At 49.1% G+C, this 27834-nt stretch overlaps 1 protein-coding gene across 2 annotated transcripts in view; it reads right to left on the bottom strand.

Annotated features, from left to right (window-relative positions):
- The window catches only part of PRIMPOL (primase and DNA directed polymerase), a 231857-nt gene that overhangs the window by 68088 nt on the left and 135935 nt on the right, over positions 1-27834 (bottom strand). For both annotated transcript variants that reach the window (XM_063920714.1, XM_063920715.1), the window contains exons 6-7: positions 20705-20893; positions 703-865 (exon numbers count right to left, since the gene is read on the bottom strand). In XM_063920714.1, the coding sequence (XP_063776784.1) occupies positions 703-865; positions 20705-20893 (352 nt within the window). The remainder of the gene's footprint in view (positions 1-702; positions 866-20704; positions 20894-27834) is intronic.

Raw genomic sequence — 27834 nt, 5'->3', positions numbered from 1 at the left:
AGGTTCGCTTCTTCTCCCCTTAGTCCCTCGCTGCAGTGAGTCTGTTGCGAGCAGATCTCACTGTAAAATAAAAAACCTAAAATATACTTTCTTTCTAGGAGCTCAGGAGAGCCCCTAGTGTGCATCCAGCTCAGCCGGGCACAAGAATCTAACTGAGGTCTGGAGGAGGGTCTTAGTGGGAGGAGCCAGTGCACACCAGGTAGTCCTAAAGCTTTCTTTAGTTGTGCCCAGTCTCCTGCGGAGCCGCTAATCCCCATGGTCCTTACGGAGTCCCAGCATGCACTTAGGACGTCAGAGAAAAGACATTGAACATTCATCCCAATTACGGTCATGTTCAGCTACATATATTAGATTAAGGTATTTATCAGTGAGCTATATGCACATTTACTTTCATGTTAAGTACACCGTGACCATAACAAATCTATAGCGTAACCAAGCGGGGGTCACCACAGTCACCTAGATTTCCCTCAATACAAGACAATAGCAGGTTAACACTTGTGGCATATGTTCAAGTACTGCAATGACTTTCTCACAATAATTCTGGTAAAAATCTTCAATAGAAATATGTGTCCCCTGCTTTATGGATTTAAGTTTAGAAAAGAAAAAACTGGGAAAAAAACAACACAGGCTTAACAAATGAATGTAGTGGCAATGTCAGGAACTCTGGAAAGAGCTGTGGTATAAAGGAACTACAGTACATACCTCACATTGCTAATTAGGGAGCAGAGGAAGATGTTCTCTTCTGCTGAGACATGTTTCGGAGGCTTCCCACAAAACTTGTTATCTTCAGCTAATTCAAACACAACGTTTTTACCCAGTTTTGATGATCTATATAAACGGAAATTTCTGTTTTTCGTGTAAACACCTATAGGGAAGGAGCCAAACCGGTGAGTTTAAATTGACGGGAGATAGAATAGTGATATTCAAATGTACCCCGTTATCGCGCTGATTCGCTCATTCAAGCGCCTAAACCCAACTAAAGTAATGGGCGCAATCGTGAAGAGACCCGTTTGGGCGCCCAAACGGGTCTCTTTACACGCATTTCAGCTCGCTACCTCCAGGGGTAGCGAACTGAAATTAAGTTGTCGTGCCCGTCAGCAGTAACATTAGAATACCACCGGCGGGCGCGAGGGACAAGCTAACATTTGAATCCTGCCCAGAGTATCATTAGTATACTGTCAACCACACTCTTTTTATGCCAGAGGTTAGGTAACAATACTATATAACAACACTTAATAACACTTCACCTGATTTCTAGAACAGATCTAAAAGTTGAGCACTTGTTACCCTATTGCGAAACCAAGGGATAAAAATATATATCTCACTGGCTGGGTATTGGTATGACATTTCAGTGTAGTAGAAATTACGTGAACTGGAAGGTAACATTTAATAGTTAATGTGGCCAAATCCAAGTGGAGAGTGAAATCAAATGACAAATTTCCTTCTTACACACGTGACCCCAAAATGTGTTCTTCGTTTGTGAGAGGATATTACTTTAAGGTTATGGTAAATATAGCATATAATTATGAATTATACAATGCTCCCTTTTATATTCAGTGTGCATGCAGGGGTATTATGGCCTTTTAAGACAACATGTGTATTTGTCAATCTATGGCATGAGTTTTACCTACCAGTTCAAGTCCGGGACATTAGAAACCCTTGTTATAATAAGACAGAATGGATTATTCTGTGGCATAGAATATGAATACTGGAAAACAAAACTACATTCATAATACTAGACACATTGTATAGGTCTAGATTCTTTATTGTTTGTATAAATTGTACATCAATAAGTCTTTTAAGCTCCACAAAAGAAAAATAGCTGGTGTAAATGCACAGACTGTCTACAATGACAATCACATGCGGTTAGTAAATGACAAGCTGAGAACAAGTGGGTAAGTAATACTGAGAGCAGGGGTGTGGCTCGTGCCTGAATAAGGTGAATCACATCAGAGCATAGTCAGAGTCAGATATAAATCTTCTGCACTGACCTTATTGCCTATAATTCTAGCAGCAGGAGAAGACCTCTGGGATTTTGGGGGCATATTTGGCAGGAGATATATGGACCAAGACAGCTTTGTTTGCTAACGTTTCGCATGCAATGCTGTCTACGATGATCTCAGAGTGGAAATTTATCTGAAACATCAGCAAAGGCAACAGTGGATGGAAGTGCACACTACGATACCATGACAGTTGTCCACTAATTCACAGAGCAACTGTGAGCAATTTACTTAAGCCCTTTTCAGTTATGTGACCCGGTAATTTGCCAGGTCTAGCAGCCGGGAAATTCCCGGGTCTCAGCTCCATCACCCTGGCCACGAGCAGGACTGGGGACCTGGGACTTAGTTGTGTGTTTTGTCCTTTCACACAATCAGAAATCCTTGGTTGAACCACGTTCATGTGCATAACCCGGGATTTAGCTGCATGTCTGAAAGGGACTTCAGGGAGTGTATTTCCTAAAGGCCCATATAGACAGGCCGATGTGGGAGAGATGTGTGCTGAGCGTGCGGTGGGAGACGGGGGGCAGCTCATTTCATTTGAAGTGAGCGACCCGCTAGATCAGGCATGTCCAAACTGCGGCCCTCCAGCTGTTGAGAAACTACACATCCCAGCATGCCCTGACACAGCTTTAGCATTCTCTGACAGCAAAACTATGTCAGGGCATGCTGGGGTATGTAGTTTCACAACAGCTGGAGGGCCGCAGTTTGGACATGCCTGCGCTAGATGCTGTACATCGCTATCGCTGTAGGGGGTACACACGGAGCAATAATGCTTAAATTCTAAGAAATCTAGTCAGATTGCTTAGAATATCGCTCCGTGAGTACCCCCCTTAAGATTGGCATATGAGATAAAGCAGTTACAGGTGATAAGAAAAAATAAGATTTTAAACCTACCGGTAAATCTTTTTCTCCTAGTCCGTAAGGATGCTGGGGACTCCAAAAGGACCATGGGGTATAGACGGGATCCGCAGGAGACATGGGCACTATAAAGAACTTTAGAATGGGTGTGCACTGGCTCCTCCCTCTATGCCCCTCCTCCAGACCTCAGTTAGAGAAACTGTGCCCAGAGGAGACGGACAGTACGAGGAAAGGATTTTTGTTAATCCAAGGGCAAGATTCATACCAGCCCACACCATCCACACCGTATAACCTGGAATATAACCGAACCAGTCAACAGTATGAAACAAAACAGCATCAGCCAAAGACTGATCAAAACTGTAACACAACCCTTATGTAAGCAATAACTATATACAAGTCTTGCAGAATTCAGTCCGCACTGGGACGGGCGCCCAGCATCCTCTACGGACTAGGAGAAAAAGATCACCGGTAGGTTTAAAATCTTATTTTCTCTTACGTCCTAGAGGATGCTGGGGACTCCGTAAGGACCATGGGGATTATACCAAAGCTCCAGACCGGGCGGGAGAGTGCGGATGACTCTGCAGCACCGATTGAGCAAACATTAGGTCCTCCTCAGCCAAGGCATCAAACTTGTAGAATTTAGCAAAAGTGTTTGAACCCGACCAAGTCGCCGCTCGGCAAAGCTGTAATGCCGAGACGCCTCGGGCAGCCGCCCAAGAAGAGCCCACCTTCCTAGTGGAATGGGCCTTAACCGAATTTGGTAACGGCAATCCAGCCGTAGAATGAGCCTGCTGAATCGTGTTACAGATCCAGCGAGCAATAGTCTGCTTAGAAGCAGGAGCGCCAACCTTGTTGGCTGCATACAGGACAAACAGAGCCTCTGTTTTCCTAACCCGAGCCGTTCTGGCTACATAAATTTTCAAGGCCCCCGTAGCCACAGGCACCACAATAGGTTGGTTCATATGAAACGATGAAACCACCTTAGGCAAAAATTGAGGACGAGTCTGAAATTCTGCTCTATCCACATGGAAAATCAGATAGGGGCTTTTGTGAGACAAAGCCGCCAATTCAGACACCCGCCTTGCAGATGCCAAGGCCAACAACATGACCACCTTCCAAGTGAGAAATTTTAAATCCACCGTTTGAAGAGGCTCAAACCAGTGAGATTTCAGGAACTATAACACCACGTTAAGGTCCACTGGAGGCACAAAAGGAGGCTGGATGTGCAGCACTCCCTTTACAAAAGTCTGGACTTCTGGGAGAGAAGCCAATTCCTTCTGAAAGAAAATTGATAGGGCCGAAATCTGTACCTTAATGGAGCCTAATTTTAGGCCCATATCCACTCCTGTCTGTAGAAAGTGGAGAAAACGGGCAAGATGGAAATCTTCCGCAGGAGCATTCTTGGCTTCACACCTAGGGGTATATTTACTAAAATGGGAGTTCTATTTAAGATGGGATGTTGCCCATAGCAACAAATCAGATTCTACTTCTCATTTATCTAGCACCTTCTAGAAGATAATATCTGGATTCTGATTGGTTGCTAGGGGCAACATCCCATCTTAAATAGAACTCCCATTTTAATAAATTTACCCCCAAGATACATACTTTCTCCAGATACAGTGATAATACTTCGCAGTCACCGCCTTCCTAGCCCTTATCATAGTAGGGATGACTTCTTCCGGATGCCTTTCCCAGCTAGGATTCGGCGTTCAACCGCCATGCCGTCAAACGCAACCGCGGTAAGTCTTGGAACAGACAGGGCCCCTGTTGCAACAGGTCCTCTCTGAGAGGAAGAGGCCACGGATCTTCTGTGAGCATTTCCTGAAGATCTGAATACCAGGCCCTGCGAGGCCAATCTGGAACAATGAGTATTGTTTGCACTCTTTTTCGTCTTATGATTCTCAATATTTTTGAGATGAGTGGAAGAGGAGGGAACACATAGACCGACTGAAACACCCACGGTGTCACCAGGGCGTCCACTGCTACTGCCTGAGGGTCCCTTGACCTGGCACAATACCTCCAAAGCTTCTTGTTGAGGCGTGACGCCATCATGTCTATTTGAGGAAGTCCCCAATGACTTGTTATCTCTGCAAAAACTTCTTGATGAAGTCCCCACTCTCCTGGATTGAGATCGTGTCTGCTGAGGAAGTCTGCTTCCCAGTTGTCCACTCCCGGAATGAAGACTGCTGTCAAAGCGCTTACATGATTTTCCGCTCAGCGAAGAATCCTGGTGGCTTCCGCCATCGCCACTCTGCTTCTTGTTCCGCCTCGGCGGTTTACATGAGCCACGGTTGTGACGTTGTCTGACTGAATCAGAACCGGTAGGTCGCGAAGAAGATTCTCCGCCTGACGCAGGCCGTTGTATATGGGCCTCAATTCCAGTACGTTGATGTGTAGACAAGCCTCCTGGCTTGACCATAGTCCCTGGAAGTTTCTTCCTTGTATGACTGCTCCCCATCCTCAGAGGTTCGCGTCCGTGGTCACCAGAACCCAGTCCTGAATGCCGAACCTGCGACCCTCTAGAAGGTGAGCACTCTGCAGCCACCACAGAAGAGACACCCTGGCCGTGGGGGACAGGCTGATTTTTTGATGAATGTGTAGATGGGACCCGGACCACTTATCCAGAAGGTCCCACTGAAAAGTCCTCGCATGAAACCTGCCGTAGGGAATGGCCTCGTAGGACGCCACCATTTTCCCCAGTACTCGAGTGCAGTGATGCACCGACACACTTTTCGGTTTCAACAGGTCTCTGACCAAGTTCTGGAGTTCCTGGGCTTTTTCCATTGGGAGAAAAACCCTCTTTTGTTCCGTGTCCAGAATCATGCCCAAGAAAGTAAACCGGGTCGTTGGAACCAACTGTGACTTTGGTAGATTGAGAATCCAGCCGTGTTGCTGCAGCACTCTTAGGGAGAGCGACACGCTTTGCAGCAACTGTTCTCTCGATCTCGCTTTTATCAGGAGATCGTCCAAGTACGGGATAACTGTGACTCCCTGCCTGCGCAGGAGCACCATCATTTCCGCCATTATCTTGGTGAAAATCCTTGGGGCCGTGAAAAGCCCAAACGGCAACGTCTGAAACTGGTAATGACAGTCCTGTACCGCAAATCTCAGGTACGCCTGATGAGGAGGATATATGGGGACATGAAGGTATGCATCATTTATGTCTAGTGACACCATAAAATCCCCCCCCCCCCCCTTCCAGGCTGGCGATAACCGCCCTGAGCGATTCCATCTTGAATTTGAACCTTTTCAAGTATAGGTTTAGGGATTTTAAATTCAGAATGGGTCTGACCGAGCCATCCGGCTTCGGGACCACAAACAGGGTTGAATAGTACCCCTTCCCCTGTTGAAGTAGGGGAACCTTGACAACCACTTGTTGATGACACCGTTTTTGAATTGCAGCTAAAACTATCTCCCTTTCTGGGGAGGAAGCTGGTAAGGCCGATTTGAAAAAAAGGCGAGGAGGCACGTCTTCGAACTCCAGCTTTGTAACCCTGGGATACAATTTCCATTGCCCAGGGATCCACCTCTGATTGAACCCAGACGTGGCTGAAGAGTCGAAGACATGCCCCCACCGGGGCGGACTCCCTCAGCGGAGCCCCAGCGTCATGCGGTGGATTTAGTAGAAGCCGGGGAGGACTTCTGCTCCTGGGAACTAGCCGTAGCCGGCAGTTTTTTCCCTCTACCCTTACCTCTGGCGAGGAAGGAAGAGCCCCGACCTCTTCTGGACTTATGCGACCGAAAGGACTGCATCTGATATTGCAGCGTTTTCTTTTGCTGTGAGGAAGCATAAGGTAAAAAATAAGAATTTACTTACCGATAATTCTATTTCTCGTAGTCCGTAGTGGATGCTGGGAACTCCGTAAGGACCATGGGGAATAGCGGCTCCGCAGGAGACTGGGCACAAAAAGAAAGCTTTAGGACTACCTGGTGTGCACTGGCTCCTCCCCCTATGACCCTCCTCCAAGCCTCAGTTAGGATACTGTGCCTGGACGAGCGTACACAATAAGGAAGGATTTTGAATCCCGGGTAAGACTCATACCAGCCACACCAATCACACCGTACAACTTGTGATATGAAACCCAGTTAACAGCATGATAACAGAGGAGCCTCTGAATAGATGGCTCACAACAAGAACCCGATTAGTTAACAATAACTATGTACAAGTATTGCAGACAATCCGCACTTGGGATGGGCGCCCAGCATCCACTACGGACTACGAGAAATAGAATTATCGGTAAGTAAATTCTTATTTTCTCTGACGTCCTAGTGGATGCTGCGAACTCCGTAAGGACCATGGGGATTATACCAAAGCTCCCAAACGGGCGGGAGAGTGCGGATGACTCTGCAGCACCGAATGAGAGAACTCCAGGTCCTCCTCAGCCAGAGTATCAAATTCATAGAATTTTGCAAACGTGTTTGCCCCTGACCAAGTAGCTGCTCGGCAAAGTTGTAAAGCCGAGACCCCTCGGGCAGCCGACCAAGATGAGCCCACCTTCCTTGTGGAATGGGCTTTTATTGATTTAGGCTGCGGTCATCCTACCGCAGAATGCGCCAGCTGAATAGTGCTACAAATCCAGCGCGCAATAGACTGCTTAGAAGCAGGAGCACCCAGCTTGTTGGGTGCCATCAGGATAAACAGCGAGTCAGTTTTCCCGACTCCAGCCGTCCTGGAAAAATAAAATTTTCAGGGCCCTGACTACGTCCAGCAACTTGGAATCCTCCAAGTCCCTAGTAGCCGCAGGCACCACAATAGGGTTGGTTCAAGTGAAAACCTGAGACCACCTTTGGGAGAAACTGAGGACGAGTCCTCAACTCTGCCCTATCCATATAGAAAATCAGATAAGGGCTTTTACATGACAAAGCCGCCAATTCTGACACACGCCTGGCCAAGGCCAAGCCCAACAGCATGACCACTTTCCACGCGAGATACTTTAGCTCCATGGTTTTAAGTGGCTCAACCAATGCGACTTTAGGAAATCCAACACCACGTTGAGATCCAAAAAGTGCCACAGGAGGCACAAAAGGAGGCTGAATATGTAGTACTCCTTTAACCAAAGTCTGAACTTCAGGCAGTGAAGCCAGTTCTTTCTGGAAGAAAATCGACAGAGCCGAAATCTGGACCTTGATGGACCCCAATTTGAGGCCCAAACGTCACCCCTGCTTGCAGGAAGTGCAGGAATCGACATAGTTGAAATTCCTCCGTCGGGGCCTTCATGGCCTCCCACCAAGCAACAAATTTTCGCCAAACGCGGCGATAATGTCTTGCGGTGACATCCTTCCTGGCTATGATCAGGGTAGGGATGACTTCCTTCGGAATACCCTTTTCCTTTAGTATCCGGTGTTCTACCGCCATGCCGTCAAACGCAGCCGCGGTAAGTCTTGGAACAGACAGGGTCCCTGCTGCAGCAGGTCTTGTCTAAGCGGCAGAGGCCAAGGGTCCTCTGCCAGCATCTTTGAAGTTCCGGGTACCAAGCTCTTCATGGCCAATCCGGAACCCCGAGTATGGTTTTCACTCCTCGCCTTCTTATTATTCTCAGTACCTTGGGTATGAGAGGTAGAGGAGGAGACACATAAACCGACTGGTACACCCACGGTGTCACTAGAGCGTCCCCAGCGATCGCCTGAGGGTCCCTTGACCTGGCGCAATATCTTTTCAACTTCTTGTTGAGGCGGGACGCCATCATGTCCACCCGTTGTCATTCCCAACGGTTTACCCGCATTTGGAAAACTTCTGAATGAAGTCCCCATTCCCCTGGGTGTAGGTCGCCCATCGGAGAATCCTTGTGGCTTCTGCCATCGCCATCCTGCTTCTTGTGCCGCCCTGTCTGTTTACATGGGCGACCGCCGTGATGTCGTCTGATTGGATCAGTACCGGCTGGTTCTGAAGCAGGGGCCTTGCTTGGCTTAGGGCATTGTAAATGGCCCTTCGCTGCAGAATATTTATGTGAAGCGAAATCTCCTTGGAAATTTCTTCCCTGTGTGACTGCACCCCAGCCCCGAAGGCTGGCATCCGTGGTCACCAGGACCCAGTCCTGTATTCCGAATCTGCGGCCCTCTAGTAGATGAGCCCTCTGCAGCCACCACAGCAGCGACACCCTGTTTCTTGCCGACGGGGTTATCCGCTGTTGTATCTGTAGATGGGACCCGAACCATTAGTCCCACAGGTCCCACTGGAACGTCCTTGCGTGGAGTCTTCCGAATGGAATTATGCTTCGTACGAAGCTACCATTTTTCCCAGGACTCGTGTGCATTGATGTACCGACACCTGTCCTGGTTTTAGGATGTCTCTGACTAGAGATGACAACTCCTCGGCTTTTTCCACTGGAAGAAACACTCTTTTCTGGTCTGCGTTCAGAAACATTCCCAGGAACAGAAGACGTGTCGTCGGGACCAGCTGTGACTTTGGAATATTGAGAATCGAGTCGTGCTGTTGTAGCACTTCCCGAGAGAGTGCTACCCCCACTACCAACTGTTCTTTGGACCTCGCCTTTATCAGGAGATCGTCCAAGTACGGGATAATAAAAACTTCCTTCTTGCGAAGGAGTATCATCACTTCTGCCATTACCTAGGTAAAGACCTTCGGTGCCGTGGACAACTCCACCGGCCGTGTCTGGAACTGATAGTGACAGTCCTGTACCACATATCTGAGGTACTCCTGGTGAGGAGGGTAAATGGGGACATGCAGGTACGCATCCTTGATGTCCAGGGAGACCCTGTAATCCCCCTCGTCCAGGCTCGTAATATCAGCCCTGAGCGATTCCATCTTGAACTTGAATCTTCTGATATAAAAGTTCAAGTATTTTAATTTCAAGATGGGTCTCACCGAAACGTTTCGGTACCACAACCACTGTGGAATAGTAACCCCTTCCTTGCTGAAGGAGGGGCACCTTGACAATCACTTGTTGTGATTATAGTGTTGAATATCCACCAACACCGTCTCCCTGGCAGAGGGAGGTGCCGGTAAGGCAGATTTTAGGAAACGGCGGGGGGAAGAACGTCTCGAACTCCAGCCTGTACCCCTGAGATACTACTTGAAGGACCCAGGGATCCATGTGAGAGAGCCCACTGTCCGCTGAAATTTCTGAGACGGGCCCCCACCGTACCCGGGTCCGCCTGAGCAGCCCCCGCACCATGCTGTGGACCTACCGGACGCAGGGAGGACTTCTGCTCTTGGGAACTAGCTGTGTGTTGCAGCTTTTTCCTCTACCTTTGCCTCTCGGCAGAAAGGATGAGCCTCTAGCCCTCTTGCTTTTCTGGGGCCGAAAGGACTGTACTTGATGATACGGTGCTTTCTTTTGTTGTGGGGTAGCCTGTGGCAAAAAAATCGATTTCCCAACAGTAGCTGTGGAAACGAGGTCTGAAAAACCATCCCCAACCAGTTTTACCCCCTTATAGGGCAACTTCCATGTGCCGATTCGAGTCGGCATCGCCTGACCATTGCCAAGTCCATAACCCCCGTCTGGCGGCAATGGACCTAGCGCTTATTTTTGATGCCAGCCGGCAAATATCCCTCTGCGCATCACGCATGTATAAGACCACGTCTTTTATATGCTCTATTTTCAGCAAAATATTGTCCCTATCCATAGTTATTTTCCGACAGGGAATCTGACCACGCAGCGGGAGCACTGCACATCCATGCCGAAGCAACGGCTGGTCGCAATATAATGCCCTAGTGTGTGACTATATCTTATAGGGTAACCTCCTGCTTTCTATCAGCAGGTCCCTTCAGGGCGGCCGTATCCGGAGACGGTAGTGCCACCTTTTCTGATAAGCGTGTAAGCGCTGTATCTACCCTATGGGGTGTTTCCCCGCGTGACCTATCCTCTGGCGGGAAAGGGTACGCTGCCAATAACCGTTTTAGAAATTATCAATTTCTTACCGGGGGAAGACCACTCTTCCTCACACACCTCATTTAATTTCTCAGATGCAGGAAAAACTACTAATAGTTTTCTCTCACCAAACACAATACCCTTTTATGTGGTAACTGGGGTATAATCATAAATGTGTAATACATTTTTCATTGCCTCAATCCTGTAACGGGTGGACCTATTTGGAGGGTACACCAGTCTCATCGACGTCGACACTGGAGTCAGTATCTGTGTCGACATCTGTGTCTGTTATCTGAGGTAGCGGGCGATTTTAGAGCCCCCCATGACATTTGAGACGCTGGAACAGGCACAAGCTGAGTAGCCGGCTGTTCTGTGTCGTCGACCTTTTATGTAAGGAGTTGACACTTTCACGTAATCCTTCCATAAGTTCAACCACACCGGTGTCGACCCCGCAGGGGGTGACAACATATTTACAGGCGTTCGCTCCGCCTCCACCTCATTATCCTCCACATACCTGTCGACACAGCCGTACCGACACACAGCACACACACAGGGAATGCTCTGATAGAGGACAGGACCCCACAAAGCCCTTTGGGGAGACAGAGGGAGAGTATGCCAGCACACACCAGGGCGCTATATATCACAGGGATAGCACCTATAAAAAGTGTTTTCCCTTATAGCTGCATATATATATGTATACTGCGCTTAAATTGTGCCCCCCCTCTCTTTTTAACCCTTTCTGTAGTGTATTAACTGCAGGGGAGAGCCAGGGAGCTTCCCTCCAACGGAGCTGTGAGGGAAAAATGGCGCCAGTGTGCTGAAGGAGATAGCTCCGCCCCTTTTTCACGGACTTTTCTCCCACATTTTTATGGATTCTGGCAGGGGTTAATGTACATCCATATAGCCCTGGGGGTTATATGTGATGTATTTTTGCCAGCCAAGGTGTTAATATTGCTGCTCAGGGCGCCCCCCCCCCAACGCCCTGCACCCATCAGTGACCGCAGTGTGAGGTGTGCATGAGGAGCAATGGCGCACAGCTGCAGTGCTGTGCGCTACCTTGATGAAGACTGATGTCTTCTGCCGCCGATTTTCCGGATCTCTTCTTGCTTCTGGCTCTGTAAGGGGGCCGGCGGCGCGGCTCTGGGACCGGATTCCGAGGCTGGGCCTGTGTTCGATCCCTCTGGAGCTAATGGTGTCCAGTAGCCTAAGAAGCCCAAGCTGGCTGCAAGCAGGCAGGTTCGCTTCTTCTCCCCTTAGTCCCTCGATGCAGTGAGCCTGTTGCCAGCAGGTCTCACTGAAAATAAAAAACCTAAAACTAACTTTTATCTAAGAAGCTCAGGAGAGCCCCCTAGATTGCACCCTGCTCGGTCGGGCACAAAAATCTAACTGAGGCTTGGAGGAGGGTCAGTGCACACCAGGTAGTCCTAAAGCTTTCTTTTTGTGCCCAGTCTCCTGCGGAGCCGCTATTCCCCATGGTCCTTACGGAGTTCCCAGCATCCTCTAGGACGTCAGAGAAAAGTAGATTTACCTGCAGTAGCTGTGGAAACCAGGTCCATGAGACCTTCCCCAAATAAGTCCTCACCTTTGTAAAACAAAACCTCTATATGCCTCTTTGAGTCGTCACCCGTCCATTGGCGGGTCCACATGGCTCGCCTAGCAGAAATTGCCATGGCGTTGGCTCTCGAACCCAGCAGGCCAACGTCTCTCTGAGCATCTCTCATATATAGGACTGCGTCTTTAATGTGAAGCAAGGTCAATAAAATGGTATCCCAATCCAGGGTATCAATGTCAGCTGACAAGGTATCCATCCAGGCCGCCACAGCGCTACAAACCCAAGCCGACGCTATTGTTGGTCTGAGCAAGGCACCCGTATGTGTATAAATTGACTTCAAGGTAGTTTCCTGCCTGCGATCAGCAGGATCCCTGAGGGCTGCCGTATCTGGAGACGGCAGCGCCACCTTTTTGGGCAAGCGCGTTAACGCCTTGTCCACCCTGGGCGAGGATTCCCACCGTACCCTGTCCTTTGCCGGGAAAGGATACGCCATAAGAATTCTCTTGGGAATCTGCAGTTTCTTGTCTGGAATTTCCCAAGCTTTTTCAAATAACTCATTCAGCTCATGAGATGGGGGAAAAGTTACCTCAGGCTTCTTTTCCTTAAACATGTGTACCCTCGTGTCAGAGACCGAGGGGTCATCTGTGATATGCAAAACCTCTTTTCTTGCAATAATCATGTAATGAATACTTTTGGCCACCCTTGGGTGTAACTTCGCATCATCGTAGTCGACACTGGAGTCAGAATCCATGTCAGTATCAGTGTCTGCTATTTGGGACAGTGGGCGTTTCTGAGACCCAGAAGAGCCCTGTGACACAGTTAAAACCATGGATTGACTCCCTGCTTTATCCCTGGACTCTGCTTTGTCCAATCTCTTATGTAATAAAGCCACATTTGCATTCAAAACATTCCACATATCCATCCAGTCAGGTGTCGGCGTTGCCGACGGAAACACCACAATCATCGGCTCCACCTCCTCCCTAGAAGAGCCTTCCGCTTCAGACATGCCGACACACACGTACCGACACCCCCACACACTCAGGGAAATAACTATATGGAGACAGTTCCCCAATAAGGCCCTTTGGAGAGACAGAGAGTATGCCAGCACACACCCAGCGCCACAAGAACCTGGAATAAAATCCCAGTTAGGACAGCGCTTTTATATAAAAAACGAGTTTTATGGTAAGAACTTACCCTTGTTAAAACTCTTTCTGCGAGGTACACTGGGCTCCACAAGTCTGGACAATGGGGTGTAGAGTAGGATCTTGATCCGGGGCACCAACAGGCTCAAAGCTTTGACTGTTCCCAGAATGCACAGCGCAGCCTCCTCTATAACCCCGCCTCCCAGCACAGGAGCTCAGTTTAGTTAACCAGCCCAATGCAGTAGCAGGAAAAGAGACGACAACGGATAGTAACCACATACACCAGACTCTCACGACAAGAGAAGTGTCAGCGGCTAATGCCATATCAACCCAAAGAAGCTAAGTGCGTCAGGGTGGGCGCCTTGTGGAGCCCAGTGTACCTCGCAGAAAGAGTTTTAACAGGGGTAAGTTCTTAACATAAAACTCGTTTTCTGCTGTGGGGTACACTGGGCTCCACAAGTCTGGACAATGGGAATGTCCTAAAGCAGTTCCTTATGGGAGGGGACGCACTGTAGCGGGCACAAGAACCCGGCGTTCAAAGGAAGCATCCAGGGAAGCAGCAGTATCGAAGGCATAGAACCTTATGAACGTGTTCCCGGAGGACCACGTAGCCGCCTTGCACAATTGGTCAAGGGTCGCACCACGTTGGGCCGCCCAAGAAGGTCCAACAGACCGAGTAGAATGGGCCGTAATGTGAACAGGAGCTGACAGACCAGCCTTCACATAAGCATGCGCAATCACCATTCTAATGCACCTGGCCAGGGTCTGCTTGTGAGCAGGTCAGCCACATTTGTGAAATCAAAACAAAACAAAGAGAGAATCAGACTTTCGAATAGAAGCAGTTCTCGTCACATAGATACGGAGAGCCCGTACCACATCCAAAGACCGCTCTTTGGGAGACAAATCAGGAGAAACAAAAGTTGGAACCACAATCTCTTGATTAAGGTGCAACGAAGAAACCACCTTAGGTAAATATCCGGGACGAGTCCTAAGAACCGCCCGGTCACGGTGAAATATCAGATATGGGGAACTACAAGACAAGGCACCCAAATCGGACACTCTTCTAGCAGAGGCAATAGCCAGCAAGAACACCACCTTAAGGAAAAGCCACTTAAGGTCAGCTTGAACCAAGAAGTTCAAATGGAGGCTCCTGCAACGCCTCAAAAACCACCGACTAGTCCCAAGGAGCCACAGACGGGACATAGGGAGGTTGGATACGCAACACACCCTGAGTGAAAGTATGAACATCAGGTAAAGTCGCAATTTTTCTCTGAAACCACACCGACAAGGCAGAAATAGGAACCTTGAGGGAGGCCAGACGCAGGCCTAAATCTAGGCCCTGCTGTAGAAAAGCCAAAAGTTTGGCTGTACTGAACTTGGAAGCATCATAATGATTAGATGCGCACCAAACAAAGTAGGAATGCCAGACCCGATGGTAAATCCGAACAGAGGCCGGTTTCCGGGCCCGCAACATAGTTTTAATGACCTCTTCAGAAAAACCCTTAGCTCTTAAGACGGAAGCTTCAAGAGCCATGCCGTCAAGACAGCCGGGCTAGGTCCTGGTAGACAGAGGGGCCCTGAACGAGGAGGTCTGGGCGTTGTGGAAGTAGAAGTGGACGCTCTGACGATAGGCCTTGCAGGTCTGAGAACCAGTGCCGTCTGGGCCACGCCGGAGCTATGAGAAGCAGATTTCCTTTTTCTTGCTTGAACTTTCGAATTACCCTGGGCAGGAGTGACACCGGAGGGAACACGTACGGCAGCCGAAACCTCCACGGCACTGCCAGCGCATCCACGAATGCTGCTTGAGGATCCCTTGTCCTTGCTCCGAAGACCGGAACTTTGTGATTGTGTCGAGACGCCATCAGATCCACATCTGGAAGACCCCACCTTTCCACGAGGAGTTGAAACACTTCTGGATGGAGGCCCCACTCGCTGGCATGCACGTCCTGACGACTGAGAAAGTCCGCTTCCCAATTCAGGACTCCCGGAATGAAAATTGCCCATATTGCTGGTAGATAGCGTTCTGCCCAACGTAGAATCCGTGAGGCTTCCTTCATTGCCATACGGCTTCGAGTGCCGCCTTGATGATTTATGTAAGCCACTGTGGTGGCGTTGTCTGACTGTACTTGAACAGGACGGTTCTGAATCAAATGCTGGGCTAGGTTTAACGCAATGAAGACCGCCCACAATTCCAGAATGTTGATCGAGAGGAGAGATTCCTCCTTGGTCCACCGACCCCGCAAGGAGTGCTGCTCCAGCACCGCGCCTCAACCTCTTAGACTGGCATCTGTCGTAAACAGGACCCAGTTGGATATCCAGAAGGGACGGCCTCTGCACAATTGTCGGTCCAGGAACCACCAGAGCAGCGACAGACGGACCTCCGGAGTCAAAGAGATCATGTGAGACCTGATCCGGTGAGGCAGGCCATCCCACTTGGCTAGAATCAGCTTCTGGAGGGGGCGAGAATGGAATTGAGCATACTCCACCATGTCGAATACTGACACCATGAAGCCCAGCACCTGCATTGCCGAATGTATCGACACTTGCGTACGATAAAGGAAGCAACGAATCCTGTCCTGAAGTTTCAGGACTTTCTCCTGAGACAAGAACAACCTCTGGTTGTGGGTGTCCAACAGCGATCCCAGATGCACCATGCTCTGAGCAGGGACCAGGGAGGATTTCTTCCAGTTGATGAGCCACCCGTGGGCTTGTAGAAACCGGACCGTCATATCCAGATGACGCAGGAGAAGATCTGGGGAATTTGCCAGGATTAACAAGTCGTCCAGATACGGCAGTATCCTGACCCCTTGACGGCGGAGTACCACCGTCATCACCGCCATAACTTTGGTGAAGACTCGCGGAGCCGTTGTTAAACCAAAAGGTAACGCCCGAAACTGCTAATGGAGGTTGCCAATAGCGAACCTCAGGTATTGCTGATGTGATACTGCTATAGGAATATGCAGGTAAGCATCCTGTATGTCCAGGGAGACCATGTAGTCCCCAGGTTCCAAGGCCATAGAGCGAAGGGTTTCCATACGGAACTTGGAAACCTTCACAAATTTGTTCAGTGCCTTGAGGTTGAGAATGGGCCAGGAGGACCCATTCGGTTTCAGGACTAGAAACAGCGGAGAATAGTACCCCCGGCCCCCCTGAGCAAGAGGCACCTGTACTACGACTCCTGTATCCAGGAGGGTCTGTACCACCGAATGCAGAGTGTTTGCCTTTGTCTGGTCCGACGGGACGTCTGTCTGGCAAAATCGATGAGGGGGTCGGTTTTTGAAGGCTATGGCGTAACCTTGAGTGACGACTTCCCGTACCCAGGCATCTGAAGTGGTCTTCAACCATTCCTGGGTATACCCTAGAAGCCGACCCCCCACCCTGGGATCCCCCAGGGGGAGGCCCGCCCCGTCATGCGGCAGGCTTATCGGTCTTGGCTGCTGGCTGACGGGCAGCCCAGGCTCTTTTGGGCTTCGGCTTACCAGGTTTGGAAGTACGCACCTGCTTATGGTACGCCTGACCTTTTGCTTTACCTGAAGGACGAAAGGACGTGCCTTTGGCCTTCGACACAGAAGGAGCTGTATTAGGCAGACAGGCAGTTTTGGCATTAGCCAAGTCAGCCACTATCTTATTTAAGTCCTCCCCAAACAGAATATCCCCCTTGAAAGGGAGTACCTCCAGGGTTTTTCTAGAGTCCAGATCCACAGACCAGGATCTCAGCCACAATATCCTGTGAGCCAGGACTGACGTAGTAGAGGCCTTGGCTGCTAGAATACCGGCATCAGAAGCCGCCTCTTTAATATAGCGAGAAGCTGTGACAATATATGACAAGCATTGTCTAGCATGGTCAGAGGAGATTTCAGCCTCTAACTCCAAGGCCCATGCTTCAATAGCCTCTGCCGCCCATGTAGCTGCAATAGTGGGCCTTTGTGCAGCACCCGTGAGGGTGTAAATCGCTTTTAGACAACCCTCGACATGTTTATCCGTAGGCTCTTTTAGAGACGTGACGGTAGTGACAGGTAGAGCTGAGGAAACCACCATCCTAGCCACATGTGAGTCTACTGGAGGAGGCGTTTCCCAATTCTTAGACAGCTCTGGCGCGAGGGGATAGCGAGCCAGCATCTTCTTTTGAGGCACAAACTTCGTACCCGGGCTTTGCCAGGGTTCCTGATGTATATCCACTAGGTGGTCAGAGTGAGGTAAAACTTGTTTAATCACCTTCTGACGCTTGAACCTATCTGGTTTCTTAGGAGGAACGGATGGCTCGGGATCATCCGTAATCTGCAGAATTAACTTAATAGCCTCCAAAAGATCAGGAACATCCACATGTGAACTACCCTCCCCATCAGCCGTATCTGAGTCAGAACCTGTGGGGTCAGTGTATGTGCTGTCTTCATCAGACGAGGTGTCAGTGACAGCAGTGGATTGTGAGGAGACGAGCGCTCGCTTAGAGGACCTCTTGGACTTAGGCTGGCGTTGGTCAGACTTTTTAGTAGTCAGGGACTGGTTCAACTTCTTTAATTGAGCAGATAAATTGTCCGCCCACGGCGGGTTAGCTGCAGGGACCACATACGGTTGTACCGGCATTGGGGGTCCCATAGGGGGTGTTAGTTTATGAACTAGCGTATGCAGAAGTGTGGAAAAAGCGGCCCACGGAGGGTCAGTATGTGCCTCCGTTGCCACAGTCCCACTGGGGGGCAAGGAGCCCCCAGAACCAGAGCCCACAGCTGCTATATTCTCCCCATATATGCATGTGGATTCAGCAACACCAGCAGTGTGTTCTGCCCCAGAACCGTTACCCTCAGAAGCAGACATGATATAACTTGCAGTATGAGGTAACACAGTACAATTATTAGCAGCACTATATCCCTAAACCCAAACCCCTGCGCAGTGTAGTCAGCACCAGCAGAGATAAAGGAGAGATATGGTGACTAAATCACAGAGAAAAATACGTAATACAGTATATCTTTGTAAAAATCCTATATTAAATAACACCTGATGCACCGAGCCCCCTCAGGAATATAGGGATAGCAAGTTGAGTGAAAGACACGAGATGGACACCACTCAGCTATCAATGCACACACAGATAGTCACAGTTTGTACAATGCAGAGGTTATTACAGACAATAATACTGCACTGGACTAGCTTACACAGCTATATAGTCAATAGATATAACACTACACAGTAAGAAACTGGATGTATATCACAGGGTCATTGTACTATAAACCCCTGACTAAATGCCCTCTTTCTTTACTAACACTGACTAAAAAGGCAGGTAGAATACTTACGTGTCATGTAAAGTCACAGCACTGACAACCAGGCGGCTTTACATAGGAGGATTTGCCCAAGCAGTCCCAGGAACAGTGAGCTGAGGGATAATGGCGCCGCAGACACTGACAAGGAGTGAGGAAAGAGAGATGCAGCTCCAGGGCGGGAACACTTGCTGGAAATGGTGCCCTGGGGCTGGGGGAGGGGCTTCAGGTCTAAGCCTTATCCCCCTTGCTGGCAAAACCACTGGGTACTGTGGGCGATATTAAAATCGGTTTTAAGAGAAAACCTGACGTGCGCCCATGCCCTGGTGATCTAGTCGGATTGTCTGTATACACAGTGTCCACCGCCAGTGCGTGCGGCCCGCCTCCCACTGACCGCGCCGGATCACGATAAAGACCGGGTCCCGAGAGCCCCAGCTGTGTGTGCCTAACGTGATGTAAACCGGAGCCTCCGCTGTACGTACCCGGCAACCAGGGCTCGGGAGTGTACAGCGCCGCTGGGGAGAGCTGGAGCTGCAGCAGAGAATGTCAGAAGACATTTACCCCTGCTGCTGCCCTTGAAGTCTTCACTTTTTACCTCATAAAAAGCTTTTGTTAGGGCTGCCTGGAGCAGCCCCTCTGTTAAGTGCCTGCTTACTGCAGCACCAACTGACAAACTGAGCTCCTGTGCTGGGAGGCGGGGTTATAGAGGAGGCGGCGCTGTGCATTCTGGGAACAGTCAAAGCTTTGAGCCTGTTCGTGCCTCGGTTCAAGATCCTACTCTACACCCCATTGTCCAGACTTGTGGAGCCCAGTGTACCCCGCAGCAGAAATATATATATAATAACACTCACTGCGCCAATTACATGTGCCCCCCCCCCTCTTTTTTGCCCTCTGTGACCGTGTTCAGCAGTGGAGAGTCCGGGGGAACCAGCTTCTCTGCATGTGCTGTGGAGAAAATGGCGCTGGTTAGTGCTGGAGGATGAAGCCCCGCCCCCTCAGCGGCGGGCTTCGGTCCCGCTCAGATAATAAAAAAACTGGCGGGGGTTAATAATATACTGCCTCCGCAGTATCTGTACATCTGCCAGTGTCCCTTGAGGCTATTAATTGCTGCCCAGGGCGCCCAACCTGCGCCCTGCCCCCTTACAGTGCCCGCTGTTGTGTGTGTGTGTGGGAGCAATGGCGCGCAGCGTTACCCCACTGAAGAACTGAAGTCTTCTGCCGCCTCTGTGAGGAGGACGGCGGCGCGGCTCCGGGACGAACGGCGAGGGTGAGACCTGCGTTCCGACCCTCTGGAGCTAATGGTGTCCAGTAGCCTAAGAAGCAGAGCCTATCACTTAAGTAGGTCTGCTTCTCTCCCCTCAGTCCCACGATGCAGGGAGCCTGTTGCCAGCAGTGCACCCTGAAAATAAAAAACCTAACAAAATTATTTTTCAGAGAAACGCAAGGAGAGCTCCCCTGTAATGCACCCAGTCTCCTCTGGGCACAGGATCTAACTGAGGTCTGGAGGAGGGGCATAGAGGGAGGAGCCAGTGCACACCCATTCTAAAGTTCTTTATAGTGCCCATGTCTCCTGCAGAGCCCGTCTATACCCCATGGTCCTAATGGAGTCCCCAGTATCCTCTAGGACAGGCCTGGCCAACCTGTGGCTCTCCAGCTGTTGTAAAACTGCAAGTCCCATCATGCTTTGCCACAGATTTGCTATTAAAGAATGCTAAAACTGTGGCAAGGCATGCTGGGATGTGTAGTTTCACAACATCTGGAGAGCCACAGGTTGGCCAGGCCTGCTCTAGGACGTAAGAGAAACAATATATAAGAATGTTCACACAGGGATGTTTTCAAGTGCTAGTACCTACTGCCACCGTATTACATTCACTAATATTAATCCATACACACTCCTTAAACTATCACAGTCTACAATAAAAAGTACATAATTGAAGTCTGTGGTATTGTAGTCTGTCTTAACCTTGCCAAGCACTAGTGAGTGGGTTTATCTCACAGGAAAGCAGTGGATGTCAGGGGAAACACATTGATGATCCCTCCAGCTAAACACAAATGCTTACACACAACTAACCGAGATCGATGAAAAGTTGTTTTCCCCCTTTTCTATCATGCACGAGTAGAGAAGACAGACCACGGTCCTTTTCAAACACGTTCTGGATCGCAGGACAAGCAGACTCCGCAGCTGTATTGTCTTTAATAGAAGGAACCGTACATTCACTTACAGGGAAAAGGGGTTTTAAAGCAGTCTTGATGAAATTGCCTAGAAAAATAAACAAGCATAGAAGAGCCTTACAGAAAGTACATGACATGAATGCTGTCATTTATATTACAATCAGTAAATAGAATGTACTTTTCTAGAGTACATTTTGATCAACCTAGTGTTTCAGATGTTTCTAGAATACAGAGAACTGAACTCCACTCACCTGAATGGAGTGCTAATGTGTATGAGTGTACAGGCATACTCCGGAATGCAGCAGTGAATATGCGATTAGCATTTCAAAACAAGCATAAATAAAGTGTTTGGCTGTAACCTGTAAGTGGTAACCTTATGCCTGGATTGCTGTCAGACTAAGCACAATGGAGCATATGTAATAGGGGCTGAGTTTGCCAGCAGTGCGGGATGCCAGCTGATCTCAGATGGTTTTTTAAAGCGGCAATCATTTACAATGCATGCTTTTGCCTTGTAAATGATTGCCGCTTTTAAAAAACAACAACCGAGATCAGCCGGCCTCCTGTACCTTCTTCAAACTCGGACCCTATTACATATTCCCCAATGTGTAAGTAGGGTATACAAAGTCCTTAACTTTTGTTAACAAGTTTTAAAAGGAGAATAAACCTAAAAATTCTATGTGATCCAGCATGAAAAGGCACTGGGGCATAATCAACAAACCATGGAAGCTTCCGGGACCCATTCCGACAGCTTCCGAGCGTTAACCCTAGAACACAGATTTTGCTCACAGTCTATACAGGTGCAAGCAGAATCTGCTTACTGTATTGGACAGAAAAATACATAATGGTTGAATTGAACTTATCACATAAGTCAACATTCAAAAATAGGATTTTAATTACCTATCGGTAAATCCTTTTCTCGTAGTCCGTAGAGGATGCTGGGGTCCACATTAGTACCATGGGGTATAGATGGGTTCACTAGAAGCCATTTGCACTTTAAGAGTTGCAGAGTGTGGGCTGGCTCCTCCCTCTATGCCCCTCCTACCAGACTCAGTCTAGAAAGTGTGCCCGAGGATTCAGACATCTTCGAAAGAAGGATTACACAGATAGTGGCGAGATTCACACCAAGTCACACACAAGGCAACCAAAGCTAACTAGCTTGAAACATCAGCAACAGCTGAACAGGAGTACTTACCAAGTAACGAAACAGTACTTACCAAGAACTAAGCAGTACTGAATTAAAGAACCACTGCAGGATAACCAAGCGCTAGTCAGGCGCCCAGCATCCTCTATAGACTACGAGAAAAGGATTTACCGGTAGGTAATTAAAATCCTATTTTCTCTTACGTCCTAGAGGATGCTGGGGTCCACATCAGTACCATGGGGATGTACCAAAGCTCCCAGAACGGGAGGGAGAGCGCGGAGGCTCCTGCAGAACCAATTGACTAAACTTAAGGTCCTCAGAGGCCAAAGTATCAAACTTGTAGAACTTTGCGAACGTGTTCGACCCAGACCAAGTAGTTGCTCGGCAGAGTTGTAAAGCCGAGACTCCCCGGGCCGCTACCCAGGAAGAACCCACCTTACGAGCAGAGTGGGCCTTAACAGACGTAAAACACAGCAAGCCTGCCGTAGAACACGCATGCTGGATAGTAAACCTGATCCAGCGAGAAATCGTCTACTTAGAAGCAGGACACCCAATTTTCTTGGGATCATACAGGACAAACAGATAGTCCGATTGTCTGTGACGAGCAGTCCTCCTCACATAGATTTTTAGAGCCCTTACAACATCTAAGGACTGTGATGAAAGTGAGGAGTCAGTCGCAACTGGCACCACAATAGGTTGGTTGATATGAAATGCCGACAAAACCTTCGGAAGAAACTGCTGACGTGTCTGAAGCTCAGCTCTGTCTTCATGGAAGAACAAGCATGGGCTTTCACATGACAAAGCCCCCAACTCCGACACACGTCTAGCAGAAGCTAAGGCCAACAAAGTGACAGCCTTACACGTGAGAAACTTTACCTCAACCTCCTGTAGAGGCTCAAACCAATCCAATTCTTGGACTCACACCAAGATACATATTTATTTTGAAATACGATGGTAATGTTTAGACGTTACTCCTTTCCTAGCCTGTATCAGGGTAGGAATAACCTTGTTAGGAATGCCCTTCCGAACTAGTATCTGGCGTTCAACCTCCATGCCGTCAAATGTAGCCGCGGTAAGTCTTGATAGGCGAACGGCCCCTGCTACAGCAGGTCCTCCCAAAGAGGCAGAGGCCTCGCCTCTTCTAGCCGTAGATCCAGAAGATCCGCATACCAAGCCCTTCTCGGCCCGTCCGAAGCGATGAGGATTGCCTGAACCCTTGTTCTCCTTATGAGTTTGAGAACTCTTGGAAAGAGTGGGAGTGGAGGAAACACGTACACCGACTGGAACACCCACGGAGTCACTAGCGCGTTTACCGCTACGGCTTGCGGGTACCTCCGAAGCTTCTTGTTGAAACGAGAGGCCATCATGTGCCTTTGGGGTATGCCCCAAAGATCTGTTATCTCCTTGAACACCGCTGGAATGTAGATTGCTGACAGCGCCAATGCGTGTTGTTCTGCCCAGGGGATGATTCTTGTTACCTCTGACATTGCAGCTCTGCTCTTCATTCCGCCCTGTCAGTTTAAGTAAGCCACTGTCGTTACATTGCCCGACTTCACGTGAATAACCCGATTTTTTAGAAGATGGGCCGCTTGGAGAAGACCGCTGTAGACGGCTCTTAGTTTTTAGAATGTTTATCGGCAGGCTGGCTTCCAGACCTGACCACCTCCCTTGGAAGGTTTCCCCTTGGGTGACCGCGCCCCAGCCACGGAGACATGCATCCGTGGTCAGAAGGATCCATTCCTGAATCCCGGACCTGCGGCCCTCCAGAATATGAGGTAATTGTAGCCACCAGAGGAGTGAAATCCTGGCCTTTGGCGACAGACGTATTCTTTGGTGCATGTGTAGATGAGATCCTGACCACTTGTCCAGGAGATCCAGCTGGAAGGACCGAGCATGAAAACTCCCGTACTGCAGAGCCTCGTAAGAGGCCACCATCTTCCCCAGAAGGCGAATGCACTGATGAACCGACATCCGGGCTGAGTAGATGGGTCATGAGAACAATGGACTGTAACAGCTTCTCCTTGGATGATGCCTTTATCAGCAGATCGTCCAGATATGGAAGTATGTTCACCCCCTGTCTGTGGAGGAGAACCATCATCCTTGCTATCACCTTGGTGAATACCCTTGGTGCTGTGGAGGCGCCAAATGGCAGGGCCTGGAATTGGAAATGACAGTCCAACAGTGCGAATCGGAGATAAGCTTGATGCGGCGGACAAATCGGAATGTGGAGATACGCATCCTTGATATCCAAGGACATCAGGAATTTCCCCCTCTTCCATACCTGATATCACCGCCCTTAGAGACTCCATTTTGAACTTGAACTCCCTCAGGAAGGTTTAGCGAATAGTAACCTTTGTCTTGCATATGGGGTGGGACTGGTACAATAACCTGTGCCTCCACCAACTTCTAGATGGCTTTCCATAGGATAGCCCTGTCTGCCAGCAAAGCTGGCAAGCCAGATTTAAAGAATCGGTGAGGAGGGAGATCTTCAATTCCAGCCTGTACCCCTGGGACACAATATCTTGCACCCAGGAAACCAGGCCGGACGACACCCAGACGTGGCTGAAATGCCTGAGTCTCGCACCCCACCGGCCCCACTTCCCGGCCGCGCAGTCCACCGTCATGCTGAGGACCTTGGCGTATCTGAAGGTTTCTGTTCCTGGGAACCCGCAGCAGCAGGTTTCTTGGATTTTGGCCGACCTCCCCCAAAGAAGGTGTTGAACGTTCTGGCCTTTCTTGGCTCGGCAGTCCGAAAGGACTGTGATGCAGCTGAAGAAAAGGGTTTCTTCGTGGCAGGTGCAGCTGAGGGAAGAAACTGAGACTTATCCGCTGTAGCCGTGGAAATCCACGTATCCAACGCTTCCCCAAAGAGAGTCTGATCTGTGTAGGGTAGGGTCTCCACATCTCTCCTGGATTCCCTGTCGGCAGACTATTGGCGCAGCCAGAGTCCTCTACGAGTTGAGACAGACATGGAAGATATTCCTGCAGCCATCGAACCCAGGCCTTTCATGGATTCCACCGCAAATCCCGCTGAATCCTGTATGTTACGTAAGAACAATTCAACGTTACTTTCATCCATTGTAACCAATTTCACAAGTAACGTGCCAGACCACTTTACTATAGCTTTAGAAATCCATGCACAGGCAATGGTAGGCCGTAGTATCGCCCCCGAAGCCGTGTATATGGATTTGAGCGTAGTGTCAATCTTGCGATCAGCCGGTTCTTTCAATGCGGCAGATCCTGGGACAGGTAAAACCACCCTCTCCTTGACAGTCTGGAAACAGATGCGTCAACTATGGGTGGGTTTTTCCCAATTCTTTCTATCCTCCTCAGGGAAGGGGAAAGAAACCAGAACCCTTTTGGGGATCTGGAATCCTTACACTCAGGATTTTTCCAATAGCGTTTAACACTTCAGACGCAGGGAAGGTTAGCGAAGCTTTCTTATTGTCAGTAAAGTAAGCCTCCTCAACCTGCTCAGGCGACATGTCAGCAATATGTAACATATCTCTAATGGCCTCAAGCATGAGCTGCACCCCCTGCAAGGGTGGACACTACTCCCCCCTTAGTCCCTCAAAGCAGGGAGGCTGTTGCCAGCAGCCTCCCTGTAAAATAATTAACTCTAAAAAATAACTTTACTAGAGAAACTCTGGAGAGCTCCCCTAGCCGTGACCGGCTCCTCCGGGCACATTTTCTAAACTGAGTCTGGTAGGAGGGGCATAGAGGGAGGAGCCAGCCCACACTCTCAATCTCTTAAAGTACCAATGGCTCCTAGTGGACCCATCTATACCCCATGGTACTAATGTGGACCCCAGCATCCTCTAGGACGTAAGAGAAAATAAACACTTCAAACTAAACTTGTTTGTAGGCTCTCTCCTCCCTTTTACATTCTACCAGCTGATTTAAGATTAGTTTATAATTAAATAACGCCATAGGAGAGAACAAACGAAAAGACACAGGGCCTAATTCAAACCTGATCGTAGCAGCAACTTTGTTAGCTGATGGGCAAAACCATGTACACTGCAGGGGGGGCAGATATAACATGTGCAGGGAGAGTTAGATTTGGGTGGAGTGTGTTCATACTGAAATCTAAATTACAGTGAAAAAATAAAGCAGCCAGTATTTACCCTGCACAGAAACAAAATAATCCACCCAACGCCGGAATCCCAACACCACTCGGGGAGACCGATGCCGGAACATCGACCGCGACATCCCAGGGGTAAGTATCAGGGAGTCCATTGCAGTTAGGGCCCGGAAAGGATGGGTTAGGTTTAGGCACTGGATGGTGGGGGTGTTTAGCCCTTACCGCCACCCCCTGAGGGTTAACCCTACCTGCCATGTGATAGCAGGCATCCCGACCACCAGGATAACACACCATACCCATTTATATCCAGCCAATTAGGATAGAGGTGGGGAAGACATTAGCTTTTAAAAAGGTGCTGCTTCTTATGGGTAAGATAATCAAGGCCGGACCAACTGGCCAACCTTATTGTCAGCTGAACAGTATTAGCTTAGTGCCAAAGACCACCAAGAAAAAGCGAGATATATGGTAAGAACTTACCTTTGTAAAATCTCTTTCTGCGAGGTACACTGGATTCCTCAGGGAATTACATCGGGGTGTAGAGTTGGATCTTGATCCGAGGCACCAACAGGCTAAAACCTTTGACTGTTCCCAGGATGCATAGCGCCGCCTCCTCTATATCCCCGCCTCCAGGCACTGGAGCTCAGTTTTGTTAACCAGTCCAATGCAGTAGCAGGTAAAAGAGACGACAACAGTTAGTAGCCATATACAACTACATTCTCATGACAGGAGAAGGTACCAGCGGCTAATGCCATTCAAACCCAAAGAAGCTAAGTGCGTCAGGGTGGACGACCTGTGGAATCCAGTGTACCTCGCAAAAAGAGATTTAACAAAGATAAGTTCTTACCCTAAATCTCCTTTTCTGCAGCGCGGTACACTGTGTTTCCACAGGGAATTACATCAGGATGTCCTAAAGCAGTTACTCATGGGAGGGGACGCACTGTTGCAGGCACAAGAAAGGAGGCATCCTGGGAGGCGGAAGAATCGAAGGCATAGAACCTTATGAATGTGTTCACTGAGGACCACGTAGCCACCTTGCACAATTGTTCAAGGGTCGCACCATGGCGGGCCGCCCAAGAAGGTCCAACAGATCAAGTAGAATGGGCTTTGATGGTAGCAGGAGCTGGAAGGCCAGCCTGTACATAAGCATGTGCAATCGCCATTCTAATCCATCTGGCCAAGGTCTGCTTATTAGCAGGCCAGCCACGTTTGTGAAAACCAAAAAGAACAAATGGGGTACTTCAGACCTGATCGTAGCAGAAAATTTGTTAGCAGTTGGGCAAAACCATGTGCACTGCAGGGGGGCAGATATAACATTTGCAGAGAGAGTTAGATTTTGGTGGGCTATTTTGTTTCTGTGCAGGGTAAATACTGGCTGCTTTATTTTTACATTGCAATTTAGATTTCCGTTTGGACACACCCCACCCAAATCTAACTCTCGCTGCACATGTTAAATCTACCCCCCCTGTAGTGCACATGGTATTGCCCGACTGCTAACAAATTTGCTGCTGCGATGAACTCTGAATTAGGCCCAAAGAGAGAATCAGATCTCCTAAGCGAATCTGTTCTCTTTACATAAATACGGAGAGCCCGTACCACATCCAAATACCGCTCTTAAGAGGATAAACCAGGAGAGGTAAAGGCCGGAACCACCATCTCTTGGTTAAGGTGGAAAGATGACACCACCTTAGGCAGATAACCAGGGTGAGTTCTAAGAACCGCCCGGTCACGGTGAAAAATCAGAAAGGGTGACCGACAGGACAAGGCACCCAAGTCAGAAACCCGTCTAGCAGAGGCAAGAGCCAACAAA

This window comes from Pseudophryne corroboree, chromosome 1, assembly GCF_028390025.1.
Source record: "Pseudophryne corroboree isolate aPseCor3 chromosome 1, aPseCor3.hap2, whole genome shotgun sequence".
NCBI lineage: Eukaryota > Metazoa > Chordata > Amphibia > Anura > Myobatrachidae > Pseudophryne > Pseudophryne corroboree.
Note: the sequence above shows the minus strand (reverse complement) of the source record. Positions and strands in the feature narration are given on the sequence as shown.